At 44.2% G+C, this 26,468-nt stretch overlaps 2 protein-coding genes across 4 annotated transcripts in view; one reads left to right on the top strand and one right to left on the bottom strand.

The window, feature by feature from the left end:
- Positions 1-12,785: 12,785 nt before the first annotated feature.
- Positions 12,786-23,532, bottom strand: LOC307072845 (CASP8 and FADD-like apoptosis regulator). Of its 2 annotated transcripts, none has more exons than XM_079732365.1 (10): positions 23,361-23,532; positions 22,480-22,800; positions 22,276-22,381; positions 21,841-21,976; positions 18,017-18,081; positions 17,860-17,923; positions 16,190-16,236; positions 14,378-14,456; positions 13,460-13,991; positions 12,786-13,294 (listed from the first exon to the last, which is right to left on the bottom strand). In XM_079732365.1, exons 2-10 carry the CDS (start codon positions 22,770-22,772, stop codon positions 13,165-13,167), a joined length of 1,452 nt encoding a protein of 483 aa, XP_079588491.1. In that variant the 5' UTR covers positions 22,773-22,800; positions 23,361-23,532; the 3' UTR covers positions 12,786-13,164. The 2 variants fall into 2 exon arrangements, with proteins under 2 accessions (XP_079588491.1, XP_079588492.1); XM_079732366.1 differs by lacking the exon at positions 23,361-23,532 and adding an exon at positions 23,009-23,134.
- Positions 18,090-26,468, top strand: part of LOC307072844 (hyccin 2) — a 66,301-nt gene continuing 57,922 nt past the window's right edge. The window contains exon 1 of one of the 2 annotated variants that reach the window (XM_079732364.1): positions 18,090-21,214. The gene's annotated coding sequence lies outside the window, so the exon portion shown is untranslated. Of the gene's footprint in view, positions 21,215-23,634; positions 23,821-26,468 lie in introns of those variants that run through there. The other variant, XM_079732363.1, reaches the window with a different exon arrangement.

The raw sequence follows: 26,468 nt of genomic DNA, 5'->3' as shown, positions 1-26,468 counted from the left end.
GTCCATCACAGTGCCCCTGCCATATTGCCCGCACAGTAGACAGCACAGTCTCCTCACCTGTCTGGGGAAGCTGGGCAGGGCAGGGGAAGGGGCCCAGGCTCGCGGGTGCCGGGGTGGCAAGGGAGTAGTCTGCAGGGGCCGCAACATTGACACGAGGGGATGGGAGGGAGGGGGAAGGGTTGTGGAAGGAGGACTGGGTTGATGGGCAGGGACCGGGAAGACAGGGTGCTTGGAAGGTCTTTGCAAGGGGGTGAAGGGGGCCGGGGACGTGTGACTGGTCCATCTGAGCTGTTGTGGGGGCCGAATGTACGAGGTGTTTGTTGGGGTCATATAGACTGTGGGCCCTCCTTGGAGGCCAATCGCCCCCCTCTCCAGGTCCAGCTGGCAGCCTGTGCACCACAGGAAGTCCAGCCCCAGGATACAGGGGTCCTGCACAGCTGTTACCCACACTGGGTGGAGGACAGTCTTTCCCCCCACCCAGATGGACAACAACATCTTCCCTTTCATGGGAGCCCTCTCCCCTGTGACCGTGCGGAGCTGCACAGTTGTAGGCTGTAGTACTGTCCAGCTTGGCAAAATGTCTGGCCTCACCAGGGTCACTAGGGTACACCCTGTATCGACAAAAGCCAAACAGGCCACCCCCTCAACAGTGACAGGAACATGACAAAAGTCTCCCGCCCCCCACCACGACAACAGGCTCCAGGATGCTGTCATCTGCGTCTGGGGGGGGTGGAGCCCCGCCCCCCCGGCTGTGATGGTGGGCTCCTCCAGACGATGACGGCGGGGGTACGGGGGCAGGGCCTCGCGTTTCCCCAATTATGCGGACCCTGGCTCGTTTCCCTGGGCTCTCACAGCTTTAGGGCACTCTCTGACAAGGTGGCCAGGCTTCCTGCAGACCCTCTGCCCTCGACGAGACGGGGAGCGGTAGTCCGCCTGCATAGAGACAGCGCGGACGAGTTCAGTGAGCTCGTCCACCCAGAGAGCCACCCAGCCCCGGCTTAACACACAGTCCAAAACGCCTCCTTAGTGCCCCCACTAGGGCAACATAGTCTCCCCTGTCCTCTGGGCTAAGCAGCAGCAAACATGACAACGCCTCGTCTGCCAGACACATCGCAAGCTGCAGCGCTTTGACCTTCACTGACCATCCGGCAGCATCGGCCAAAAGTTCAAATTGCTTGTGGAAAGCTTCCCAGTCAGCCTTACCGGTGTATCTAGGCATCTTGATGGACATCAGGTTCGATGTGAGAAAGGCGCCGCCATGTCTGTCGCCGTCTTGGGGCGGCCATGGGAAGTCGGCGCTGCGAACTATGTGGGAAAAATCTCCATGTTTTTCAGCGGCGGCCGGTTCCCGTTGGGTTCTTACCCTCACCAGAGACTCCGAAGCTACTCCACACGCCCCCTCGCCGTAGTCGTCCATCTCTATCTTCACCCGACAGTCCATAGGGAGCATTATTGTTGTTGAGAAAAAGCAACAACATAAACAGAGCTACCGGCCCGGAAAAAAATAATTAATTAATTAATTTAAAAAAGCTTTCAATTCTGACACCAATGTAATGACCTCGCCGGTGACATAACAATGTCCACTCATAAGTACTTGTAGGAACTTTAATGTTACCAGTGGCGATTTTAGCCTGAAATTTCTGGTGGGGCAAATTTATATGACGTCATATTACGTCACAAAAATAGAGGTAGCTGATTATTATAACAGTAGGCCTACGTATATAGACCAGTCAGGTATACTATGGGCTGCATTTTGAGTGCCAGCAGGGAGCAGACATCCTATTTCAAATACATTTCACATGCTTTAGCGCTCAGTACGACACAAAGATGTTGCCTATAATAATAATAATACGCACTATAATATAGCATTAAAGTAAAACAATTAGACAGACACATAGCTTCAATAACTAATTTACTAATAAACTAATTTATTAAACAAAAAAGACGATCTCCTTCAGCTCAAAAAAAAAAAAAAAAGGTTTTGACTCACCAATGCCGATCACTTAAAAAGGAAGTTGGCTCGACGGTTCTTTGCTTGAGCAAACCTCTCAATTACTTTGTCGTTAAAATCCAGCAGTCCATTAATGAAGGTGTTTTCAATAGAAAGCATGGAGAGGGCGTTCAGTCTCTTCTGTCCCATCGTGTTCCTAGTGAAAGTCTTTATCCTTTTCAGCGTTGAAAAGTTCCTCTCAGACTCCGCAGACGTCATGGGGGTTGTGATGATGATGCTGAGTAGAGTGCAGGTTTCAGACAAGGCCTCTTGCAGGTTGATGTCGTCGTGAATGGCCTTGAACAGCAACAGTGCAGATTTCCCTGTGTGCAGCTCAGTGTGTCCGTAAAAAAGAGTCAGCTCAGTTTGTAGCTTCCCCTCGTTCATCAGAGCTGTGGGCCAGAGCTTGATAGCACAGGCGAGTTGGGCCTCCGGGAATGACTTAACAAACTTTGGGAACAGTGTGCAGTCCACCAGTTGTGCGGCAATAAGATGGTAACTCTGTGAGAACCGGTCCTCCACTTGCGCAATCATCGTATCACAGGCCTCCTTCATCACGGCAGGCGTATTTGTTTTCCTGCGCTTTGATGTGCCCGGCTCCTCACTGGCTTGGTTACCAATCTCATCTGCTTTCTCTCTGATTTCTTTCACGTGCACTTTGAAATTCTCCACTGCACGATTCACCCCAGATGCGTCAATCTCTCTTTTCTGTAGTATGCCATACAAAACATCCACTTCTGGCATAACTCTGGCAAAGAACTCCAGCAGCTGGAGAAACGTACGGTCCCGCAGGTGAATGGAGAGGCCGAATGCCTCGCTGATGGACACCTTGTCCCATCCTGGTTTAGTGCGAATGTTATCCAGACACTCCAGTATATCTTTGCGAGTTTCCCATACCACATTCACGGTCCTGCTTTTAAAATTCCATCGGGTGCCGGGTGGCCGCGGGATCCGCCTGTCCGATGTCTCTGCCAGAGCAGCCGTTCTTTTCGGTGAGGTGGAGAAGAACGTGGCAAATCCAGACAGATCAGCAAAGAACACCTTCAGCTCACTGATCCTGGATGCACATACTTGCTGCAGAGTTAGGTTCAGCTGGTGTGCGTAGCAATGTACAAATATTGCGTTTTTGTAGCTTTCCTTAATAAGTACTTGCACGCCGCCTACACTGCCACGCATAACCGCTGCCCCGTCATAGGTTTGGGCTTGTCAGCCCAAACCTATGACGAGCTTGTATGAGCTTGTCAGTCAGTCCCAGTGGGTCGAGGACATGTTTCATAGCAGTAGAAAGGCCAATGGCAGTTTTGTCCTTCACTTCAATGAACTCAAGAAACCGCTCTGTGACGCTGCTGTCCACCATGTATCTCAGGACTATGACCATTTGCGATTTGCATGAGGCATCAGTGGTCTCATCCGCCTGGACAGCTACAAACTGGGTGTCCCGAAATTGCTTGGCCACCTCACACCTGTAGACCTCAAACATGCAATCCAGGAGTTCGTTCTGAATGGTGCTTGATGTCCCCTTGAACGTAGGCTCCGAATCGTAGTGACGTCTCAGCCTGGTGTCGCCCTCGCACATCGTTTCAAAAATGCACCTAAAAATGCCTGGGTTTACAGAGTCGGCTGACTCATCGTGACCACGCAGACCCAGTTCACACTTCCCACACAGCTTTAGGCACGATATCAGTCTCCCCAGTACATATCGGTTTTCCTCCGCCTGCTTGTTGTGCTCTAAAATGCTCCGCTGATAAGCACTGTCCAGCTGTGTCATGATGTTGACCCGTCCCAATAGTCCCAATTTCATGGCGCAATTGATATGAGCTTTGCTACTTTCATGCTTTACCGTTCTTTCCGCCAGATGCTTCAGGTCTTTAAAGCCATCAGTGGTCCAAACTGAGTCTGCGTTAGTGGTATTTCCAAAAAGAAGGCATGGAAAGCAAAACAGTGCTTTTTTTGTTGTGCTCGCAGTTAGCGAGGTCTTTCTTTCAAACCACTCCATCTTGAAATTTCAGTTCGTTTTCTCACCAGGCTGGTTCAGAATGAAGTCGTCTGGTCTGTGTGGTCCCAAACGTTTTATTTCTAATTGTTCTTCCTGCGGCAATGTGCTGAATTGCACCCTCAGCAAATAATCTACGTTATTCATTGTTATTCATTAATTAAAAAACTCTTTCAAAATTGTGTAAAATCTACCGATAGCGAACTCTTCTGTAAGTCTCCTGTAACTCCTGATCTCACTCTCACTGTATGTTTTTTTTTGCTTAGTCTCGGGGTAGAGTTCTCGCGGGTTTCGCATTATCCCAGTCTACATTACGTAGAATACGTAGATTACGCAGTTAACGTCTAGGGGCAAATTTGAAATTGCCCCTAGCCTCAATGTTAACTTTGGCCGGTGTGGTTCGCGCTCATTGGTGTTTCTATGGTAACGGTGGGGCAGCGTGGGTCTTTGCCCCTCCGGAAACAGGAAACGGAAATATAGACATAACGTTCATTCAAGCAAGCACACAGGCAGTAGAACACACAAATCAAATTACTCCAAAACAAGGCAATAATGCTTGTGAGTCAAGTTTATTCACACAAATATGTGCGCTACTTTGCATATAAAAAAATATATATAGTTTGCCACGAAGGACAACGGACAACGAAATACAATGGAACACATAATAAACAAACTCTTTAAATGTCCCAGGGTTGCTAAAGTACAAACATTGGGAAACATCAACACAGCGTGTCAACCAGAGGGGTATTCCATCAAAGTCGCCAACGAAAGCGGCGCTTAGTTGATTAAGCCCGGGTAGAACTAATGCCAACTTCCACTTGAGGCTAAAGCTGTTCCACCAACCCAGTTCAGCCGCGCCTTGCTCAGGTTAGTTCAAGCCAGGCTTACGTTATCGTTGATTACGTACGCTCACGAGATATGTAACCAGCCCAGAACCGTGAATGTCGAATCATGGATCAAATGTCTGAAAAGGATCGAGCGGGATCTTTTCCAGCGGCGAACAGAAGCTGCTTGTGAGTACAAGCATATAATAACTCAAAAAGGGAACACCGTAACCATTAATAAAAACAGGGAGGCCACCTGGCAATAAAATCGCCGATCTTTTGAATGAATAAGTAGTATTAAGCCTAACATATATTTTTTTTAAACATATATTTATTCAGAATTTTGTTCATTTTACAGACAAACAATACAAGACAACACAACAAGGCACATATAATGCAATTTGTTCTCACATATAGCACATATAATAGATGTTCTTGTCACAGTAGACAGTGTGTTACAGTCATTGAAATTACATCTGCTAACTTACATTGTTTACAGGGGAGAACAAATGAAAACAAAACAAAACAAAAAAAATACTCAATCCGTCTTATCATCCAACCAACCATCAACATCCATGTTGTTATTTTCAAGGAAGTTGTAGAAAATGTTCCATACTTCCCAAAACTTGTCAAGTCTATTTTTTGTTGTGTAACTTATCTTTTCCAAAGCTAAGTAAGAAGTCATTCCCTTCAACCATTGTGATGTGGCACAGGGTGTATCTGATTTCCATGAGAGAGCAATACATCGTTTGGCTTCCAGAAAACAAATATTCAGAAGAGACCTAATTTTTTTAGAGGTAGTGAAGTCTTCTGGATAGATATTCAATAGGCACAATTTAGGACTAAGAGGCACTTTCCTGCCACTGATTTGGCTAGCAAGGTCCACCACCTTACTCCAAAAAGAAAGTGTCTTTTGACATTCCCACATACAATGAAATAAGGTACCTTTTTGGTCTTTACATTTGAAGCAGGTATCAGGTATGTTAGGGTTAAAGTGGTGCAATTTAGCTGGTGTTATGTACAGTCTACTTATCCATTTATATTGTAACAGTTTGGAGTTTGTATTTACGGATTGGGTCTGAGCTAGAAAACATGCCTTTGACCATTCCTCCTCAGTTACATTATCCTGCAAGTCCCTCCGCCATGCTTGAAGTGAGCGCTGTGATGATTCTTTAGACTTGCTTACAAAAAGCTCATAGAGTAATGAAACTTGTCCCCTAGAATGTAAAAACTTCAAAGTGTAATCTTCTAGAGTGGATAGGGGGGGAAGCTTCAAATCATTGCTCTGTCTGGAAAGGATGAAGCTTCTAAATTGTAAATATTTAAAAAAATGTTTTGCAGGAATCCCATATTTTGATTTAAGCTCTTCGAATGACATGAGAACCAAGTTTTCATTGTAAAGGTCAGCAACCTTAGCTATACCCTGGGCTGCCCATATTTTAAACCCTGGGTCTGCTCTACCAGGTTGGAAGTCATCATTACCAAAAATTGGAGAATACCGAGATAGTTTAGCTGTTTCTCCTAGGTATGCAAGAGATTTGTGCCAAACCATTAATGTATTTTTGAGAAAAGGATTTTTAGTATGTTTGATTAGTTTATGTTTTTTAGCAGAGAAGATGTACAGGTTTAAAGGTATGTTTGTTAAATGTGCTTCTATTGAAACCCAAGCTGGAGGGTGGTTTCTCTCAAAATAAAACATTGCTGCTCTGATTTGAGCTGCCCAGTAATACCACTCAAGATTTGGTAGTTGTAAACCACCTCTATCATATGGTAAATACAACAGGGAAAGCCTGAGCCTGGGACGCTTGTTGTTCCATATAAAGTTAGAGAAAAGCTTTTTAAGAAAATTAAAGAGTGAGGGTGGAGGAGCAAGTGGAATAGATTGAAAGAGATAAAGAAACTTCGGTAAAATTGACATTTTCAATACATTTATACGCCCAATCATAGAAATGGGTAGATTTGTCCATCTATTTATAAGTTGGGTGACCTTATCTGTTAAGGTATTGTAGTTATTAGGAACAATTTTGTCAGTGGTAGGGGCAATCTTAACACCCAGGTATGTGAAGCCATTTAGTGAAACCGTAAAAGGAGTAGGAATTGGGGGGTGTAGTCGTTCCCTTTCATTCAAGAATAATATTACAGATTTCGAGTAATTAATTTTGTATCCCGCAAAGGTGCCAAAAAAGTTAATTTGGTCCAATAAAGCTGGTAAAGTCTGTTTCAAATTAGAGCAAAACAAAATGACATCATCAGCATACAGTGCTATGCGATGTTCCGTATCTCCTATCCTTATGCCTTTAAAACTAGTATGGTTGCGAATTGCCATGGCCAGCGGTTCAATTGCCAGGGTAAATAACAGTGGAGACAGGGGGCAGCCTTGTCTTGTGCCCCTGTACAACTTAAAGGGTGCTGAAGATAGCCCATTTGTTAAAACTACAGCCTGGGGGTCAGCATAAAGTAGTCTGATCCAACAGAGAAATTTCTTCTTTATGCCAAATCTTTGAAGAACCTCAAACAGGAAGTGCCACTCCACCTTGTCAAAGGCCTTCTCGGCATCCAATGACAAAATAGCAGTGTCCATACACCCTGAATTTTCAAACAAAATATTAAGAACTCGTCTTATATTATGAAAACCCTGTCGTCCCTGAACAAAGCCGTTTTGATCAGAGTGCACCATTTGTGGTAGAAGTGTATCTAACCGTCTGGCTAATGCTTTGCAGAGAATTTTGAGATCGTTATTAAGAAGTGATATTGGTCTATACGATCCACAAAGGTTAGATGCTTTACCTGGTTTTAACAATAATGTGATTACCGCCATATTTAGAGAAGGGGGAAAGGACCCACTATCTAAGGACTCTTTATACATTTCAAGTAAAGGTGGCAGTAGCGTTTCCTGAAAAGCTTTATAGATTTCAATGGGAATCGAATCCTCGCCAGGCGTCTTACCCCCCTTCATACTCCCAGTGGCTGCAGATAATTCCTCAATGGTTAAGTCTAGGTCTAAATCATCCAGGAAGTTTTCTTCAAGAGGCTTGATGTTCAATGAATCCAAAAAGTATTTTTGTTTTTGCAAGGCTGAGGCTGAAGAGTCTGTGCTGTATAAGTTCTCGTAAAAACCTTTAAAAGCTTTATTAATTTCTTTAAGGTCACTAGTCTCCAACCCACCATCTAGCTGAATAGTATTTATTGTTCTTTCAGATTCTGATTGTTTAATACGCCAAGCTAAGAGTTTACTAGCCTTTTCCCCTTGCTCATAATAGGACTGTTTCAATTTCAGCAGGCTTTTAGTTGCCTTATTGACAGATAAAACATTATACTTAGCTCTAAATTCATTAAGTTCTCTAAAGGACTGTTGGGAAGGATTTTTGAAGTGTTTTGATTCAGTTTCTTTTATCTTTTTTTCTAACTGTTGCATCTCCAGCCTCCAAGATTTTTGTTTATAACTTGTATAACTTATCATATGTCCTCTCAGGAAGGCTTTAAATGCTTCCCACCGTATAGCAGCTGATGTTTGAGTTGTGTTATTTACAAAGTAATCATCAATTTGTGCCCCAATAAACTTCATAAATTCTGGATCCTTCAGCCAAAATGACTGAAGGCGCCACCCCATGGAGAAATTCAGTGACTTTGGCATGTTTAGTCTAAATGAAACTGAAGCATGGTCTGAAATTACAATGCTGTCGTACCAGCTTCTTGTGATTGTTGACATCAAGGAAGCAGAGACCAAAAAGTAGTCAAGTCTGGAGAATGTCTGGCAGGTGGCAGAATAACATGAGAAGGTTGACTGATTAGGATAGTCTCTTCTCCATATGTCAGTTAAATTAAATTCTTTTATATATTGTAATAACTCCTTTCGTGTCTGGGCATGGGAGGTATCTATCCCCGTGGATCTATCAATCTCTGGTTGGAGAGTGCAATTAAAATCTCCACCTATTATGAAACTACCAGACAAATCAGCCAGGGACAAAAACAGATTTCTGAAAAAAGACGGGTTGTCATCATTGGGTCCATATAAGTTTACCAGATTTAACCTAATTGAGAGTATTTCACATTGAATAATAATGTATCTCCCATATCGGTCTTCATCCACATTAATGAGATGAAAGGGTAGGGAGTTATGTATCAGAATGATTACCCCACGTGAGCGAGAACTAGATGAAGCAGAAAAAACTCGACCTGGCCACCTCCTCCTCACTTTTACTACATCTTCAGGTGTTAAATGTGTCTCCTGCAGAAAGACTATCTTAGCTTTAAGTTGTTTAATCCTACTCATTACTTGCTTAAGCTTGACAAGTTTGTTTAGACCTCTTACATTCCAAGAGGTGAACTGGAGTTCAAATGACATGATATAATACTACATTGTATGTGCGGGTTGGAATTGAGTATACAATACAGAGAAAACTTAATTAATACAAATGAAAATAAAAATATGTGCCTTAAGACGTAGACGTAAACACAATAGGGTGTACTTCCCCAAACGAAGTACACGCTTCCCTCCCCTAGATCACACTTCCAATAGACCCCTGAACAGAGTCTGACTATGGAACTAAGCTGGTCCACCCACATGTCGAGGAACAGCATGCTCAGCGATCATGTTGGAGCTCCATGCAAAATATTAAAAGTTAACTTATTGTGTATTGCAATCAGAAATAACCACTTTGCAGCAAAACATTAGACTTAAATTAACAGTCTTAAACAGTCCAGGAAAAGCTTATCGCGCCCGTATTGCGGCTGCATTCTTTAAACAGTCCAGGAAGAATTCAGTTACCTGTATTGTGTCAGCACTAAACACGTTAGCTTTCTCACCACCCAGCGTTGCCTAGCTTTGCGACTTTAATTCCTGCACAAAAGCCTCCGCTTCAGATGCAGTGTCGAACGTGTGCCGTCTTCCCTTGATGGTCACCAGAAGTGTAGCTGGGTGAATTATTCCGTAACGCAGGTCATGGATAGAAAGGGAGGCTAGTTCTTTCTTTGCTGAATCAAAGACTTTTCTACGTTTTAGCAGATCCGCCGACACGTCGGGAAAAAACATGACATTCTTATCGTCGACAAGTATCTTTCCCTTGCTTCTGGCCGCTTTCATCACTCGAACCTTGTCGGCGTAGTTCAGAAACTTCATCACCACCACTCTAGGGCGTGTAGCGGTTGGTTGGCTTCCATCTTTACTGTTGAGTCTACCAACTCGGTGTGCTCTTTCTATAAGCAATGGCCCAGTAAAGTTCATTTCACCAAGAGCTTTAGGAATCCACTTTTCCAAAAAGTTACGCACGTCACCTCCTTCGGTTAACTCAGGCAGACCCACCAACCGCACATTCGAGCGGCGTGCTCGGTTTTCCAAGTCATCCACCTTTAGCACAAGCTCCTCCATAGCTGCTTTCATGGTGGTGGTCTGTGTTTTCAGAGATGTTAGGTCATCTTCATTGGCGCCAATTCGGTCTTCAGCTTCGGTCAGTCGGCCAGTCAATGACTTTAATTCGCCTTGCACTCCCTGAATAGCGCCCAATAGCCCATCAAACCTCGACACAAAATCTTCTTTCATTGTCTGGATAGCGTTGAGAATTAGACCAGGGCTAATTGTGTCGTCGTCGCTAGTATTGGAACTAGTTAGCATCGTCGGGCTGGAAGAATCATCGGTTGATTTAGTAGATTTTGAAGTCTTTGGCTGCAGTTTCGGTGGCATTATGGCTGTTTGCTGTGTTTTTGGATCAGTAGTAACTGTTTGGTAATTCTTAGTGGCTTCCTGATTATTTTTCTATGAATTGTGCATGGGAGCTCTCTTTCACACGTCTGCCTAGCAGCGCGCCATAACCGGAAGTCCAAGCCTAACATATTTAATTGAATATTGACCATAGATCAGTCATCAGGGAGATAGTGTTAAGGTAACGTGTCGTCGTCCGGGGTTCGATCCCCACCTGAATTGCAATTTAGGAGGGCTTATTGGAGAAATCGAAAAACTTTTCATGTTTTTTATTTTCCATTTCTTTGAATATTCTAAATTAACTGACCATAGTATTTTTCTCAACAGAAGTGTTCTTGGCTGCCTGCCGAGAAACTCACCTGAATGGAATTTATGTGGCTGCAATTTCCCATGCAGCAGTGTCTTTGTCATTGTGACAAAGGCTTATCAGTAGCATTAATATTAACATTAACTTTACCATGGGTTTTTGCAAGTTATATTTGGGCTGTAGGGATATTGTAAGACATATTTATTATATAAAAATTCAATTGTTAGGCCTAATTTCTCTGATATAAAGGAAATTACAAAAATAAGCCGACGGCAAGAGAACATTGACCGACCCAGGAAGCGAACTCGGGTCGCCCGTGCTCCAGGGCAGATGCTGGACCACTCAAACAACTGCCGGTGTTACCCCGAATTCTGCGACCCACCTGAAAGTGTGACTGGACTGTTGCACATTTTCTGCAACATGCACGTTTGCATTGTAACAAAAACATAAATAAAACATAAGGTCTCCCCCCACCGGTGGGTCTTTCTTTTCTTGATACTAACATTAATTCTAAACAGCGTTTTACACAGTAGCCTATAATAGGAAATGCTCTAAGGTAAATCAGCGTAGTTTAACACTGACTGTAGCTTTTTATGGGTAAAGAAGCAACGGTCAAGGACCGTACTAAACGCCCTATCATTGTATAGGTCTGTAAAATGCTAATAAAATCAAAACAAATGCATTTATTAAGCACCTTTAACAAAAAGGTAATTGGTTGGGGGAAGATCTTATGTTTCATTTATGTTTTTGTCATGCCTGTCTACGCTTCAAACTCGTGCATATTGCAAAAAATATGCAACAGCGCCCCCTGGGGTCACACTTTTCGGTGGGTCGCAGAATTCGGTGTAACACCGGATGACAATTTTGATAGAATACATAAATTTGTCAAAAGATCTGTTAAGAAAATATCCACGATAACAATAGATAGCAATTCATTTAATTATTTTATTTGCATCATTTAATCTTAGACCCTTAGTGAAAACATACGCTGTTTGTACTTCATATATGTACATTTATGACAAAATTGTGAGGACTAGGCTTGGCGGAACCTTCAGATGGTAGGCTACACTTCTTTCCGACAGATGGGACTTCTCTGAAACACCGCTCAAGTTAGAGAGTTAGCAGGTTAATTTGGTCGGATAATTTGCCATGGTTACTTAGCGGAAATTCCCTTAAGTCACGTTGATGGGACGCAACTCTAGCTTAAAGTAGAGAGGCTAAGCGAAATAAGCCCGGCTTTGCCTTTAGCTTGGTTGATGGAATACCCCCCAGGTCACCCGGGAGTCAAACCACACGGAGCATAGACATTGGATGTGGCTCCTATAAGAATCAACCATCATATCACATACTTTACTATTGATTGACGTTGTAACTGTCTGTTGGCAACGACTTTGCTCAGTTGTAAACGTTGTGTACTGGTAAACCAGCTCTAGATAAGGGCATGTGTTGCCTTCCATGCAGTTGCAATACTGTATGTTATTCTCATAAATAAAAGCAAAAGGATAGTATGTGATAGGCATGCAAACTTGAAACAGATTCTACTAAGTTCTGTTTAGTTCTGACTTTTTTATCGGATAAAAAAAACGTGCTGACTGTGAAGAACTTTTAGATTCCTAACGCAGTGCACATGAACGGTCGCTGTCGGAAACATGCGAAAACCTGTCGAGCCGTCTCGTTATCACCAGGACAGTGAACGCGCCTTTAGTTCTCAGGGCTGGCTTTGGGATTGGGCCATTGTCTTTGAGCCCATAACAATTCTGTGGGTAAAACGAGGCAGAAATTTTTTTAATTATTCCCTTTGTCTAATTGTGAAATCATCGTCAAACAATCTACTCATTGAGCCAACAAGGCAAGTAATGTACACGTATATCCAGACAACAATGTCTGCATGTTACCTCAGCCCAAACCTAACTTCTGTTAGGTTCACAAAGAAAGTAACAGGTTAAAGTCATTGACATGAGCACACACTGCAGTATTATGACATAAGCTTTATTTTAGTTCGAACCAACAGACAAAGAGACTGTGATACGCCTCAAAGTGATACTCGCAGCCTGTTAAATATAGGATATTGCTTTAGTAGAATAATAAATAACATCATACAAAATAAGTGGTTCATTGCGTTAATATCCTTATGCTTACTATTCCTCTTATTTAATATATTACCTATTAGGCGTTTATTCAATAATCAATGAAAGCCTAGCCATAATAATGTACAATTATTGCTAGGATATAATCCATGTACAAGTGTGAGTATGATATCCACCACTAGAGGGCAGCCTCTGCATTCTAATACAGGTTTAACTAATATCTTGGCCCATCATGGGCATCTAATTAATGATGGAGAAACATGACTTATGTCAAGCAGAGTTGCTTTCTGAGTGTGTGTTTCAGATCAATGTCGTATCTGGCTGCAGGATTCCTCTTGTTGTGTTCGTAGATCAGCCCGTTCAGTTCAGTGTGAACATCAACCAGATTGGTTTTCCTATCAAAAAACCAAACAAGGGATTAGCGTGAACAATACAACTTTTATTTATATTTTTTACTTTGGGGAATTGGGGGATGTTTACATTTTATGATTGAGGCTGAGAACATGAAGCGACCCTCACAGACGTGTTATCAGATCCAATAACCAGCTGCTCTCTCTTACCTCCTCCTCCCCCTGAGCAGGCCGTCAGTGAGTGCCCCCAGGTAGACCGAACGGTGGTTCCCCTGCTCCAACTGACACTCGCTGGTCCAGCAGTGGCTCCAGAACACGTCTGCGTCCGTTGGGACCGCCGCCCCTCCGCCACACGCCACCTTGCCGCACGCCACCCCGTCTGTCTCCAGATCCGAGTCCCGGTGAGTGGGCGCGCTGCGTTGCGGGGCCGAGGGCTGCTGGACTCCGTACCTCTGGATGAAGAACAGCTTGGGTTTGCCGGCCAGCATGGGGCAGTTGATGCCTGAGAACAGGTGTCTGACGAGGTCCAGGTCCAGGCCTACGCCGTGCTGGGCGGGGTCCGTGGCCAGCAGGCGGGCGGAGGTCCCCCGGCTGATGATGCAGCAGACGAAGGCGTCAGCGCAATGCTGCGCCCCAAGCCGCCAGGACACCTCCCTCAGGAGGGATTCCATGGTGTGGACGCTCAGCAACTGGTGGAGCTCCACCCGGAAATGGAGCGCTCTGAACGCTTGCTCCAACCTCTCTGAGCGGGTTGAGAGACCAACAGTTAAAGGGTTGGGATGGGATACTGGTACACTTTATTAGTTAGGGAGTGATTGTTCATGGATGGGGTGTTGACTCCCAGTCAAAGTTACTGGGTTTGATCCGAAAGTATCCACAATCCACTTGTAGGCATCCTGGAATAAGTCACCCCAACAAAATCCCTGCTGCTTAATGACAGTGGATCACTTTGGACAAAAGTCCACATTTTAACCATAAATGACAGAGCTAAGCTTAGACAGGGATACTAGAGGCTGGTGTGATGCATAATATGGACACATCCAAAGGCCAAACTACAACTAGTATGAGAAACTATTGAGGGCCATTATCACAGTCTTTACTGGAGGGGAAAAGCCTGCACAACCTCACCTCCGTCAGCTCCAACGCAGTCGATGATGAGACAGAATCCTCTCTGCTCCGCTTTCAGACTGTACCCCTCCATCACACTCTACAAGACAGTGAGGGGATTAACCCAGATGCACCTCACATCACTCTTCTTGTGTTTCACATTTTTATTTATATTTTATATATATATCAGGGGAGGCTTCTCCAGTGAGGAGAGGGAGGAAGATCCTCCTTAACATCGTTGTAGAATAAAAAATGGAGATTGCCCAGACTACTAATGAATTAATGCCATTAAATATGACTACTTTAATGCCTTTGTATATGTAATGTTCGTTTCCCTCAGTAAAGGGACATTAGCATCCCCTATCGCCTATTGACAATTACTTCAGGGAGTAATTGTCAACATGTCAATTACTCCCTGCCTCCATTGACTCCCATTCATTTCCCCGAAAGTGTTGGCGACCGGTGAATAACATGGGGTTCAATGGGAGTGAGGAGGAAAGTCCTCCTCTGAGTGGGTGTGACTAGCTAAGGGATCTGGATCTCGCCTACGTCTGTTCACGGCGCATGGCTACGCTATGAGCCAATAAGCAGGAGCCCTGGCTGTGGAGCAGCCTGGAGGGAGGGGTTATCCCCTCAAGTCTAGGCTACGAGAACCAACGAACCCACTCAGTCGTATGCCTCGCTTCCACCGTTATATTGGCGTTTCCGTAGCCCGCAGCCGGGATGCGGAGCCCGTGGCCGGGCTGCCCGTGGCCGAGCTGCGGAGCCCGTGAGGAGGATTGACTTGATGTTGAAGTCCCTCAATCTTAATTGGCTTAACACCATGACCAACATTCTGAAACATCCATTAACATCCACATTTGCCTCAAACAAAACAGCCCATGTAAATCGTTGTGGAATAATGTTATTTTAATTGTTTGTTACTCCGACCATTCTGTTTGATATTGTGGAAAGGATGTTAGCTAATGATTCAGAGCATGATGCATTTTATACGGCATCACTTTTGGTCCTGTGTCTTCATTTTTCTTAAAACAATTGTAGCTGAAATTAAACATAGCCAAATGACAACCAATAGCTTCAGTCATTGAGGGCAAAAATAGGTCCAATGCTAGGCCCAGATTTTTTTATTGAGTTTTACAAATCAAGAGTAGGCCTGATTTGACTAATTGGCTTTCCATCCTTTCCTTCTGCCATTTTAGGCAAAGACATGCTGCCCACCAGCTTTCAAAGTACAATGCTGCAACTAGTGGATTTGTATCAATTCACATAATTATCTCTCCCTAATATTTTGTAGTTCCCCAAACAACTTGAGCCTCACATACTTATGCCACCATACGCAGGCAAGCAGGCCAATGGCAACCAAGCACGCAGTCCTTCCTCCCTCACTTTAAAAACCACCAGCCGCCACTGATACATACGTACATACATACATACATACATACATACATACATACATACATACATACATACATACATACATACATACAATTTGCCCTGTCAGGATGTTATTTAAAATCCTGTGCAGAAATAATGTTATTTAATTAACATTATTTCTGCACGTGCAAGCAAAAAGATAACTGTGCCAAAAAGATGTTTCTTCACAGTAGTTTGTATCCTCAAGATGAGATTGACCAATGCATGAAAGCAGATCACACCTCACAACAAACGGTTCACAGTTCACACGACAACGTCCATTCGTGAATATTCACAGATGTGAATAGGATTTGCGGTTCACAAAACTTAACTTTGTTTATGTATTCACGTCACAAAACCATAATTAGATGTGTAAATGCATGTAAGTAATATTGGCACTAAATTCACTCCATAAATTACCTCCTGGCTGACTGGCGTTGACACCGGTACTGTGGAGATATGTGGAGCTGAAAACAAGAAGGGATGGGATGATGAATTAGCTATTATTCTTGAACTGGGGTCTTGAAAATATTTCTCAACCCGGGTCTACACACAACAATTTAAAATAAGCTTTAGGTTAGACTGTAGAGTTATAATGAGAGAGAGAAGACAGACAGAGAGAGTAAAATTCTGAAAAAATAACCCCAAAAAAACGCCTCCTTCCTCCCTATGCGGCACGTCCTTGAGAAGTATTGCAGTGACTCACTTATGATTGACAAGCAAGCAGAATTTCCTGAACCAATCAGATTAGAGATACCCTGATTGGTCAGGAGGTGGTTTCAAATCTATCCGGACCTATGCGGTTTTTGTTCACACTACATGCGTCCGTCAACGGATGACCGAGGGCGTGTCTGACGTATAGGGGACTAGTCTTTTTAGACGCATACTGCAGCCAATCAAATCGCTTCCCGCTACAAAGCCGATGTGTGGATATAAATTCAAAAGATGGCACAAACAACAGGTGCCTAGAAACAATCCTATCATTCCACATTTCTTTAAAAAAATATAACCGCCGGATTTTTACTGCTTCTTCCTGCTTGTTATTGCAAAATGGATCCAGGAAACGCATGGGGTATTTGCATATCCGCGATCTGATTGGCCGACGGATCCGCCGCTGCCTGAAAAGTTGAACATTTCTCAACTTTTTGACGCAGGCCACGGAGCCGAATGGACGGATGGACCCACAATGCATTTTGCGAGCGCCCCATGCAAAGTCAATGAGATCCGTCGACTGCGGAGGTAGTGTGAACAGGATTCGTGTGGACGGCCGCATGAAACGCAAACGATGACGTCATTAGCCCACCCACCAGCTGGGGGACGTCAGAGTTGCGTTGAATTTTTTTAATTATTATTTTATTTGTATTCTTTTTGTAGCTTTAAATAAAGCCCCTTGATAAATTTAATTACTAACTGTACATTAAAAAGTACTTTTGCTCAATTTAAAAGGTTGAATCTCCTCGTGACTGAATGTTTGGATACAGCGCGCCGGCTGTATGCGCGCAGGCTTGATGCGCTCCACTTTTTCTGTGGAGAACCAGCGCCTTGAATATTTACTACAGCGTTTCTACAGCTCGATGCGGTTTAGCAATGACTCCGTCTTTACGGAGCTGTTCCCGAACCGCATAAAACGAAACCGGATCGGCTCCGTGTGGACGGTGCCTCAGCCTGAGTACGGTTGCCTCTTGTACATACGTATGCGTACGCGCTTGTCGGCTCATTAGCATCTGTACCGTGGCCTGAGCACGTCTCTCCGAAGTGTACTGAGGCCAGGGGCGTAGGAATGAGTTTAACATTTGGGGGGACACATATCGGAAACCTGACAGATCCGGTATAATTTTTAGGCGGGACAAATGCGCCTGTCTCCGATATTGGAGGGGACACCTCCCCTCCGTCCCCCCCGGTTCCTACGCCCTTGACTGAGGCCACGGAGTTTAACTATATTTGAGTAGGGATGGCGTGCTCACACTAGCCAAACGATCTAGACTTTAGGGGGCAAACGTACTCGGGCACGGTACAGATGGCCTAGTGTTAGTGCGCCCTAACAGTAAGGTATGCGTGTGTGTCCAAGACAATTATACATATAAACTTACCATTGTGTAAGATCTGTCTGTGGCTTAGTTGTTGGAGAGGATAAGAATAAGTTTGAGTTGGACACTGAAAAGAGGGGTGAAAAAAAGGTAAAAAATTGGTTCGGTGGATTCAGAATAGGGTCCAAAAAAACAAGTTTTTTTCAAGCTTTCTACTTACATGAGCTGCAGTACTCTGCTGTGGAGCTGTCGGGTGAGGGACTGACTGTATCTGAAGGGCTCCATCTATTTGGTTTTGATGCAAATATTAGCATTTATTTAAATATTCAGCCCTGTATCAATATGACAGGTGCAAACCCAGTCTCACGGACATACGTGACACTGTCATGTCATTTAATCTATTCATTTGTGATCTGGGACACGTAATTTCAAATTTCTAACAATATGACAGCTTTTGGCCACCCGTTTCTACTTTCACCTTTGATTCTGAGAAATAGTGACAATTCACGGATATATTTAATGCAGGTGCGCTGCTCTGTAGGCAAACCGCGACTGAAAAAAAGGTAGCTGCTTGCTCTTCTTTTTAGGATGAGTTTGAAATTTGTGCTTTTGGCACGAAAAAAAATGAAATTAAGTGTCCCAGATCAAGAATGAATAGATTGAATGACGTGACGTGTCACCTATTTCCGTGATACTGGGTTGGGTGCATAGTAAGTAACACTAGCGCTTCCAGTGGCGTTTCTACATTAGGGGCAGGTGGGGCAGTGCCCCACCAGACCCACGAGATAGCGCTGTTGAGCAGAAGGCTCAATCCATTCCTACTTCGTGGCAAACTATATATATATTTTTTATATGCAAAGTAGCGTACATATTTGTGTGAATAAACTTGACTCACAAGCATTATTGCCTTGTTTTGGAGTAATTTGATTTGTGTGTTCTACTGCCTGTGTGCTTGCTTGAATGAACGTTATGTCTATATTTCCGTTTCCTGTTTCCGGAGGGGCAAAGACCCACGCTGCCCCACCGTTACCATAGAAACACCAATGAGCGCGAACCACACCAGCCAAAGTTAACATTGAGGCTAGGGGCAATTTCAAATTTGCCCCTAGACGTTAACTGCGTAATCTACGTATTCTACGTAATGTAGACTGGGATAATGCGAAACCCGCGAGAACTCTACCCCGAGACTAAGCAAAAAAAAACATACAGTGAGAGTGAGATCAGGAGTTACAGGAGACTTACAGAAGAGTTCGCTATCGGTAGATTTTACACAATTTTGAAAGAGTTTTTTAATTAATGAATAACAATGAATAACGTAGATTATTTGCTGAGGGTGCAATTCAGCACATTGCCGCAGGAAGAAAAATTAGAAATAAAACGTTTGGGACCACACAGACCAGACGACTTCATTCTGAACCAGCCTGGTGAGAAAACGAACCGAAATTTCAAGATGGAGTGGTTTGAAAGAAAGACATGGCTAACTGCGAGCACAACAAAAAGAGCACTGTTTTGCTTTCCATGCCTTCTTTTTGGAAATACCACTAACGCAGACTCAGTTTGGACCACTGATGGCTTTAAAGACCTGAAGCATCTGGCGGAAAGAACGGTAAAGCATGAAAGTAGCAAAGCTCATATCAATTGCGCCATGAAATTGGGACTATTGGGACGGGTCAACATCATGGCACAGCTGGACAGTGCTTATCAGCGGAGCATTTTAGAGCACAACAAGCAGGCGGAGGAAAACCGATATGTACTGGGGAGACTGATATCGTGCCTAAAGCTGTGTGGGAAGTGTGAACTGGGTCTGCGTGGTCACGATGAGTCAGCCGACTCTGTAAACCCAGGCATTTTTAGGTGCATTTTTGAAACGATGTGCGAGGGCGACACCAGGCTGAGACGTCACTACGATTCGGAGCCTACGTTCAAGGGGACATCAAGCACCATTCAGAACGAACTCCTGGATTGCATGTTTGAGGTCTACAGGTGTGAGGTGGCCAAGCAATTGCGGGACACCCAGTTTGTAGCTGTTCAGGCGGATGAGACCACTGATGCCTCATGCAAATCGCAAATGGTCATAGTCCTGAGATACATGGTGGACAGCAGCGTCACAGAGCGGTTTCTTGAGTTCATTGAAGTGAAGGACAAAACTGCCATTGGCCTTTCTACTGCTATGAAACATGTCCTCGACCCACTGGGACTGACTGACAAGCTCATAGCCCAAACCTATGACGGGGCAGCGGTTATGCGTGGCAGTGTAGGCGGCGTGCAAGTACTTATTAAGGAAAGCTACAAAAACGCAATATTTGTACATTGCTACGCACACCAGCTGAACCTAACTCTGCAGCAAGTATGTGCATCCAGGATCAGTGAGCTGAAGGTGTTCTTTGCTGATCTGTCTGGATTTGCCACGTTCTTCTCCACCTCACCGAAAAGAACGGCTGCTCTGGCAGAGACATCGGACAGGCGGATCCCGCGGCCACCCGGCACCCGATGGAATTTTAAAAGCAGGACCGTGAATGTGGTATGGGAAACTCGCGAAGATATACTGGAGTGTCTGGATAACATTCGCACTAAACCAGGATGGGACAAGGTGTCCATCAGCGAGGCATTCGGCCTCTCCATTCACCTGCGGGACCGTACGTTTCTCCAGCTGCTGGAGTTCTTTGCCAGAGTTATGCCAGAAGTGGATGTTTTGTATGGCATACTACAGAAAAGAGAGATTGACGCATCTGGGGTGAATCGTGCAGTGGAGAATTTCAAAGTGCACGTGAAAGAAATCAGAGAGAAAGCAGATGAGATTGGTAACCAAGCCAGTGAGGAGCCGGGCACATCAAAGCGCAGGAAAACAAATACGCCTGCCGTGATGAAGGAGGCCTGTGATACGATGATTGCGCAAGTGGAGGACCGGTTCTCACAGAGTTACCATCTTATTGCCGCACAACTGGTGGACTGCACACTGTTGCCAAAGTTTGTTAAGTCATTCCCGGAGGCCCAACTCGCCTGTGCTATCAAGCTCTGGCCCACAGCTCTGATGAACGAGGGGAAGCTGCAAACTGAGCTTACTCTTTTTTACGGACACACTGAGCTGCACACAGGGAAATCTGCACTGTTGCTGTTCAAGGCCATTCACGACGACAACAACCTGCAAGAGGCCTTGTCTGAAACCTGCACTCTACTCAGCATCATCATCACAACCCCCATGACGTCTGCGGAGTCTGAGAGGAACTTTTCAACGCTGAAAAGGATAAAGACTTTCACTAGGAACACGATGGGACAGAAGAGACTGAACGCCCTCTCCATGCTTTCTATTGAAAACACCTTCATTAATGGACTGCTGGATTTTAACGACAAAGTAATCGAGAGGTTTGCTCAAGCAAAGAACCGTCGAGCCAACTTCCTTTTTAAGTGATCGGCATTGGTGAGTCAAAACCTTTTTTTTTTTTTTGAGCTGAAGGAGATCGTCTTTTTTGTTTAATAAATTATGGAAGTTATTGAAGCTATGTGTCTGTCTAATTGTTTTACTTTAATGGTATATTATAGTGCGTACCATGTTGGCGCTCTGAGATTCTTTGGAACGAATAGTGCGTTTAAAATATAATGCAATATTATTATTATTATTATTATTATAGGCAACATCTTTGTGTCGTACTGAGCGCTAAAGCATGTGAAATGTATTTGAAATAGGATGTCTGCTCCCTGGTGGCACTCAAAATGCAGCACATAGTATACCTGACTGGTCTATATACGTAGGCCTACTGTTATAATAATCAGCTACCTCTATTTTTGTGACGTAATATGACGTCATATAAATTTGCCCCACCAGAAATTTCAGGCTAAAATCGCCACTGAGCGCTTCACAGTGGCTTTGATAGCATATAACGATATAAATATAAAACAATAATATATTTTTACATTACGACACTATATGTATATGCAATATGTAACATACACAAATACAACTCACAATTATTTGTTTATGCCGTTTAAAAAGCCAATTAAAAAACCCTAGGAATATTTATAGTTATAATTGAAATCCACTCCCACCTGATTGCTTATACAGACAAACTTTTTTTGCCAGATCAATCCTGTCAATATTTCTCAGGCAATTTTCAATGAAGTCCAAGTGTTCAGGGGAACATTTATCCAGTTTCTCCAGTTCAACCACCACATCCAGGAAATACTATAAAGAAGAACAATAACATCCATGTATATGATTTGTTTATTTTGTATTTATATTTATTATAGGTGATCTAAAATGATGCATTATAAATCGAATGGTAATTCTTCAATCGCTGGGGAAAATATTAAACCACAAAGACTAAATCGTCTTTGTGGTTTAACCACACTTATTATTCATGCATTTGTGGAATCCTGTGTATCATTTGTGGAATGTGAATTAGTAGTATCAGCCTTCAGTGTCTTGGCCGATACTTCCTTCATTCCAGACATTGCCATTCCTACGTCAAATGTATAGCTTACCTTAACTTTGTACATTTTTTCTCTTGGTACCGTTCTACTTAATAGGAATATTAAGTTTTTTATATCTCCATTTGTTATATTCTCATTAATGTTCACCATCAGCACCCTGTGCAAATCAAACACATTTAATTTGGTTTAAGCTTCAACACTTGACTGTTGTCCGTTTCCATGGATCTAAAGAGAGGTAGGCTACTCAGTTCTCACCTGTATCGGGACAACACATGCCTGTTCCCCAGGGCGCTCTCAACGTCATGAGCTTTGGTGCTGAACAACTTCCACAGAATGTCAAAGCGTTTTACCTCAAACAAGAGCTCGACTAGAAACAGGTCATTCATCTTCCCCTGAATGACCCCCGACCTCAAGAACTCTCCAAGGCCCTCTTCGTTAGTGTCCAGATCGAGGCGTCCACACAGGTACAGCATGGTCCTGCACTCCCCCGAGTCCAGGGCTCCGGCCATCTCGTTAACGGTCTTGAGCAACTGCACGGTCGAGGCCATGGTGAGGGTTTATCCAGAATCAAAGGCGCTGTGAAGCAGAGACACGAATGAAGGTCTGCATGTAGTTGCGTTTTAACCCCTTGGCTAACTGTTAAGGGTTCGATTCCCGCTTCGGCGTTATATTCAAATTAAATCACAAACTACGACATTGGCCTCTTGGTTGTGACACAAACGAGAAATACTCATGTTGTTTTTTAAGTTTGCAATATTTAAATGTTTCAGAAATTGGAATTCACCTTAATGTATTGCTTGCCTTGCCTCCCCTTGTCCCAAAGTAACACTCGCCAGTCACACGGCATATTTTACATAATTCTCGGAACATTTAAAAAATCCCTTGCGGTTTCTACGCATCAGCTATTGCGAAAGAGAAACGAAACTAAAAATACGTGATAACTGCTGATATGCGTCACAATTTCGTCCTGTGTGTGTTCATCTGGATACCTTAACACATAACAACTCCTTGTACTGCTATAGCAATTTTCTGACTTGGTAAACTCACTCAAAGATACACAGGCCAACAATACAAACGGACAACTACACATCATCCTAAAATAGATCATAGGCTTTAGGTAATAAAGCATACCGTACCCTGTCAGTAGCTACATGCCCCCGTACACGACCAACTCCATCACTAATCACTGACAATTTACATCACTAATTAACTACTAATTACTTATCGAAGCTCACTGTGAAACACGGGATTAGCCCACAGTGCTGTACAGCTGAATCTACATTACTGAAGTGATCCGGGTGAGCTTCCTGGATCATCTAACCCCTCAGACACACCTCCTCTATCCGAGCGCAGAAGGCGCACAGCGGCCAATAGCGGCGGCTCTCCACCAGTGGCTCACTGTTCTCCGGCAGTGACTCTCTCCAGCCCCAGTGGTCGCAGTGTGTCGGGATACCACATGAAGAAGGTGCTACCGGTCCAGGGATCCTCCTAAGGGAATAGTTCAACTCTTGTCTCTCGGACGTACCGATAGTCGTCCTGCGTTGTTGATGCAGTCCCTGGATGAGCGTTCACCGTTCAGCGACGTTCCTACAACGGGTGAGTGTCAGTTGTCCTAGCAGCCATCAGGGGTAATGCGTCTCCCAGGTAGTCGCAGTCCGGAACACCGCTACATGTGTGGCTGTGGATCCGAGTGTCCGATCCCCCGGTGTCCCGAGTCACGACCCCCCGGACTGCGACCACATGGGCGATACATAACGGAACGGATCGGCTCACTCACACCACAAACCGGTATTCGTAACGCACCGATTGACCATCGACGTGTTCCCCGTCATCGATGAGCTAGAATCGGATGTGTGAGTGACCAGGCATGGAGGTAGCTAGGGCTAGGTGCAGATCGCTAGCAGGCTGCTGACGCTAGCCCAAGCTACCTCCTTGCCTGCTGGAGCTACTTAGCTGCTAAAGCTAGCCGTGGTCGTGCTTAAGCCTCCGTGGCATCCCCGGTGTTTTGGTTGTAATGTGGTTCACGTTTTCATAACACCAAGGGTGAACGCCATCCGAACGCCGATGGTGCTCGGAGCTGGGGTGCTGAACGCACGGCACGACTGTCGATTGTCATGACTTTGGGTTGAATGAATGACCCAACGTCCTCGGATATCAGGGATAAACAGTGTAAGATTCAGTGGGTGGGCTGTGTGATTGTGATCAAAGGATGCCTTTATTGTTCTCTAAAGCAGCACCGTCGTTTGGCCACACCGTGTGTTATGGTGGCGATCATATCACAGACAGATGAACTGAACTACTCAAAATCCCCATAATTCCATGCCATCTGCTGCTCATTTTCTATCATCATCATCCTCATCCCTCCACCTCCTCCCTCTTCATCGTTTCCACTGTGTGCTGTGGGACCAGGCTGCCCATCAGAACTACAGTCTATTTTAGAAACTCTGCTTACCCACTCTGGGTCTCCTGCTCTCACAGAAGGGCCTTTTTATTTTCTGCTTGCCTGTACAGGCGTTTATTATGGTACACCTTTGTTTCTTGTCTGAAGGTTGTTGATAGATGCGAGCGTTGAAATATGTTGCTGTGGATCATATGTATTGCTAAAAACATTGTTGTGAGTCAGAGCTCTTACGCAAGGGCTCCCAAGTCGTTTTTTTTTTTTAATGCTGCATCTTTCGATGATCATTTGTACAGTATTATCTGATTGGAACATGCAATCAGGCGGTCAATGTATTATTGACGGTCTGTTATTGACTGTGTGTGCACTATGTGGAATATATGCTGAATCTATGCAGCCAAACAATATAATCCCGCTTTCACCCCCTTACTTCTGCTTCAGCTGGGGCTAAGGTACTCTGATTGAACGTATTTACCAGGGGTCTGACATGAGTGCACCATGCCTGTCCACTGCTGTCTCTATGCCCCATGGAGGGATTCACAGCTTGGAAGATCAGAGCTCTAATTAGCCTGCCGTGGATTAGCAGCAGTGGGGACTGTCCTCCACGACGCTCGCTCCCTTAGCGCCTGTGGCTCACACAAGCAGCTTTACACAACGCCGGCAGCAATGGGAAAACAGGTTTGCTGCATTTGTAGTTCCCCCCCCCCCCCCCCCCCCCCCCCCCCGCTATAGGTAATGGCAGGGGGGAGAGGGCCCATGGGCTCTTTGATGATGCCAATTCTGCAGGGGATTCATATTGACTCAAGGTATATAAATGTTTATTAACTGTAAAAACCTTGAGCATAGCCCTACTGTTACAGAGCAGTCTATGTGTATGTTTCTGTACTTGACAGAGGCTGAGGCTGGGCTGTGAGGCCGGGCAGGTGGGCTGCATGCTTTTGTCAAGTCAAAGACGACCTCATGTCAGACATCAGGCTTGTTTCATCATGATACACACCTGGGGCCGTATTACAGAAACTTCCTAACTCGATAATCCTATCCTATCTTATCTGTTCGGTAACTATGGTAACAAGGGTTAGGACCGGATTTTGGAAAAAAAAGTCATTACAGAACGGCAGATCCTAAAGTCAGTGTTCTTATATTAACTCCAGATAGGAAATGTGTATTACAGAAATATCCTTAATTACCAAAATCCCAAATAAACTGTCCTATCTTTAGGATGACCCATCAGCTCTCCTAACTGTCATTTACTGTTACAAATTAGCGAGATGGCAGCTCTTTTATTACATGTAGCGCAGCAAAGTAGATGTAGGCCTAATGGTGATCGACAAAATATGTTGGTTGAAAGGCTTAATCCGTAATCCGACTCCGTAACTACGGAGACCCCTCGAGCATTCGAAGTTCTCCGTCGGGATGTCGGATATGCAATGCAATTCGCCGCCCGATTGATCTTATATGTTGACTACAAACCATGTAAACAGTGTTGTAAATAAACTTCCAAAGCTTTTCAAAACTTATTTGGTGTTTTATTGGTCCTTAATGTGCAAAGTAAACAATGTACAAAGTAAATAAGGTGCAAAGTCAAAACGGAAAGTGATTCCGGAAATGATTTTGTTAGAGGACCAATCACAGTGCTTGCCGTCTCCGTTCCGTCGAAGGATGGTTAAAATCTTTTTGGATGTGCACGTAAGCTTCATCTGTTGCTAGGTAACAGACATAAAAGCTGAATGTCGATGCTAGATCGCCTACTTAGGATAACTTAACCTGAGATAAGATAGGATTCCTAAATTAAGATAGGATTTTTCTCAATACAGAAACATATCCTATCTTACACTATTATCTTAAT

Source organism: Pollachius pollachius (assembly GCF_949987615.1).
Source record: "Pollachius pollachius genome assembly, chromosome: 3".
Taxonomy (NCBI): domain Eukaryota; kingdom Metazoa; phylum Chordata; class Actinopteri; order Gadiformes; family Gadidae; genus Pollachius; species Pollachius pollachius.
The sequence above is the reverse complement of the archived record's forward strand: the minus strand, read 5'-3'. Positions and strand labels throughout refer to the sequence as shown.

Bases quoted from the DNA above. Each gene is read 5' to 3' on its own strand.
- LOC307072845 (XM_079732365.1), bottom strand. From the start codon at position 22,772: ATGGCCTCGACCGTGCAGTTGCTCAAGACCGTTAACGAGATGGCCGGA. The intron at 22,382-22,479 runs GTGAGAACTGAG...TGATTTGCACAG, and splicing joins CATGTGTTGTCCCGATACAG to GGTGCTGATGGTGAACATTA. The intron at 18,082-21,840 runs GTGGGAGTGGAT...AAAACCAAATAG, and splicing joins TTGTCTGTATAAGCAATCAG to ATGGAGCCCTTCAGATACAG.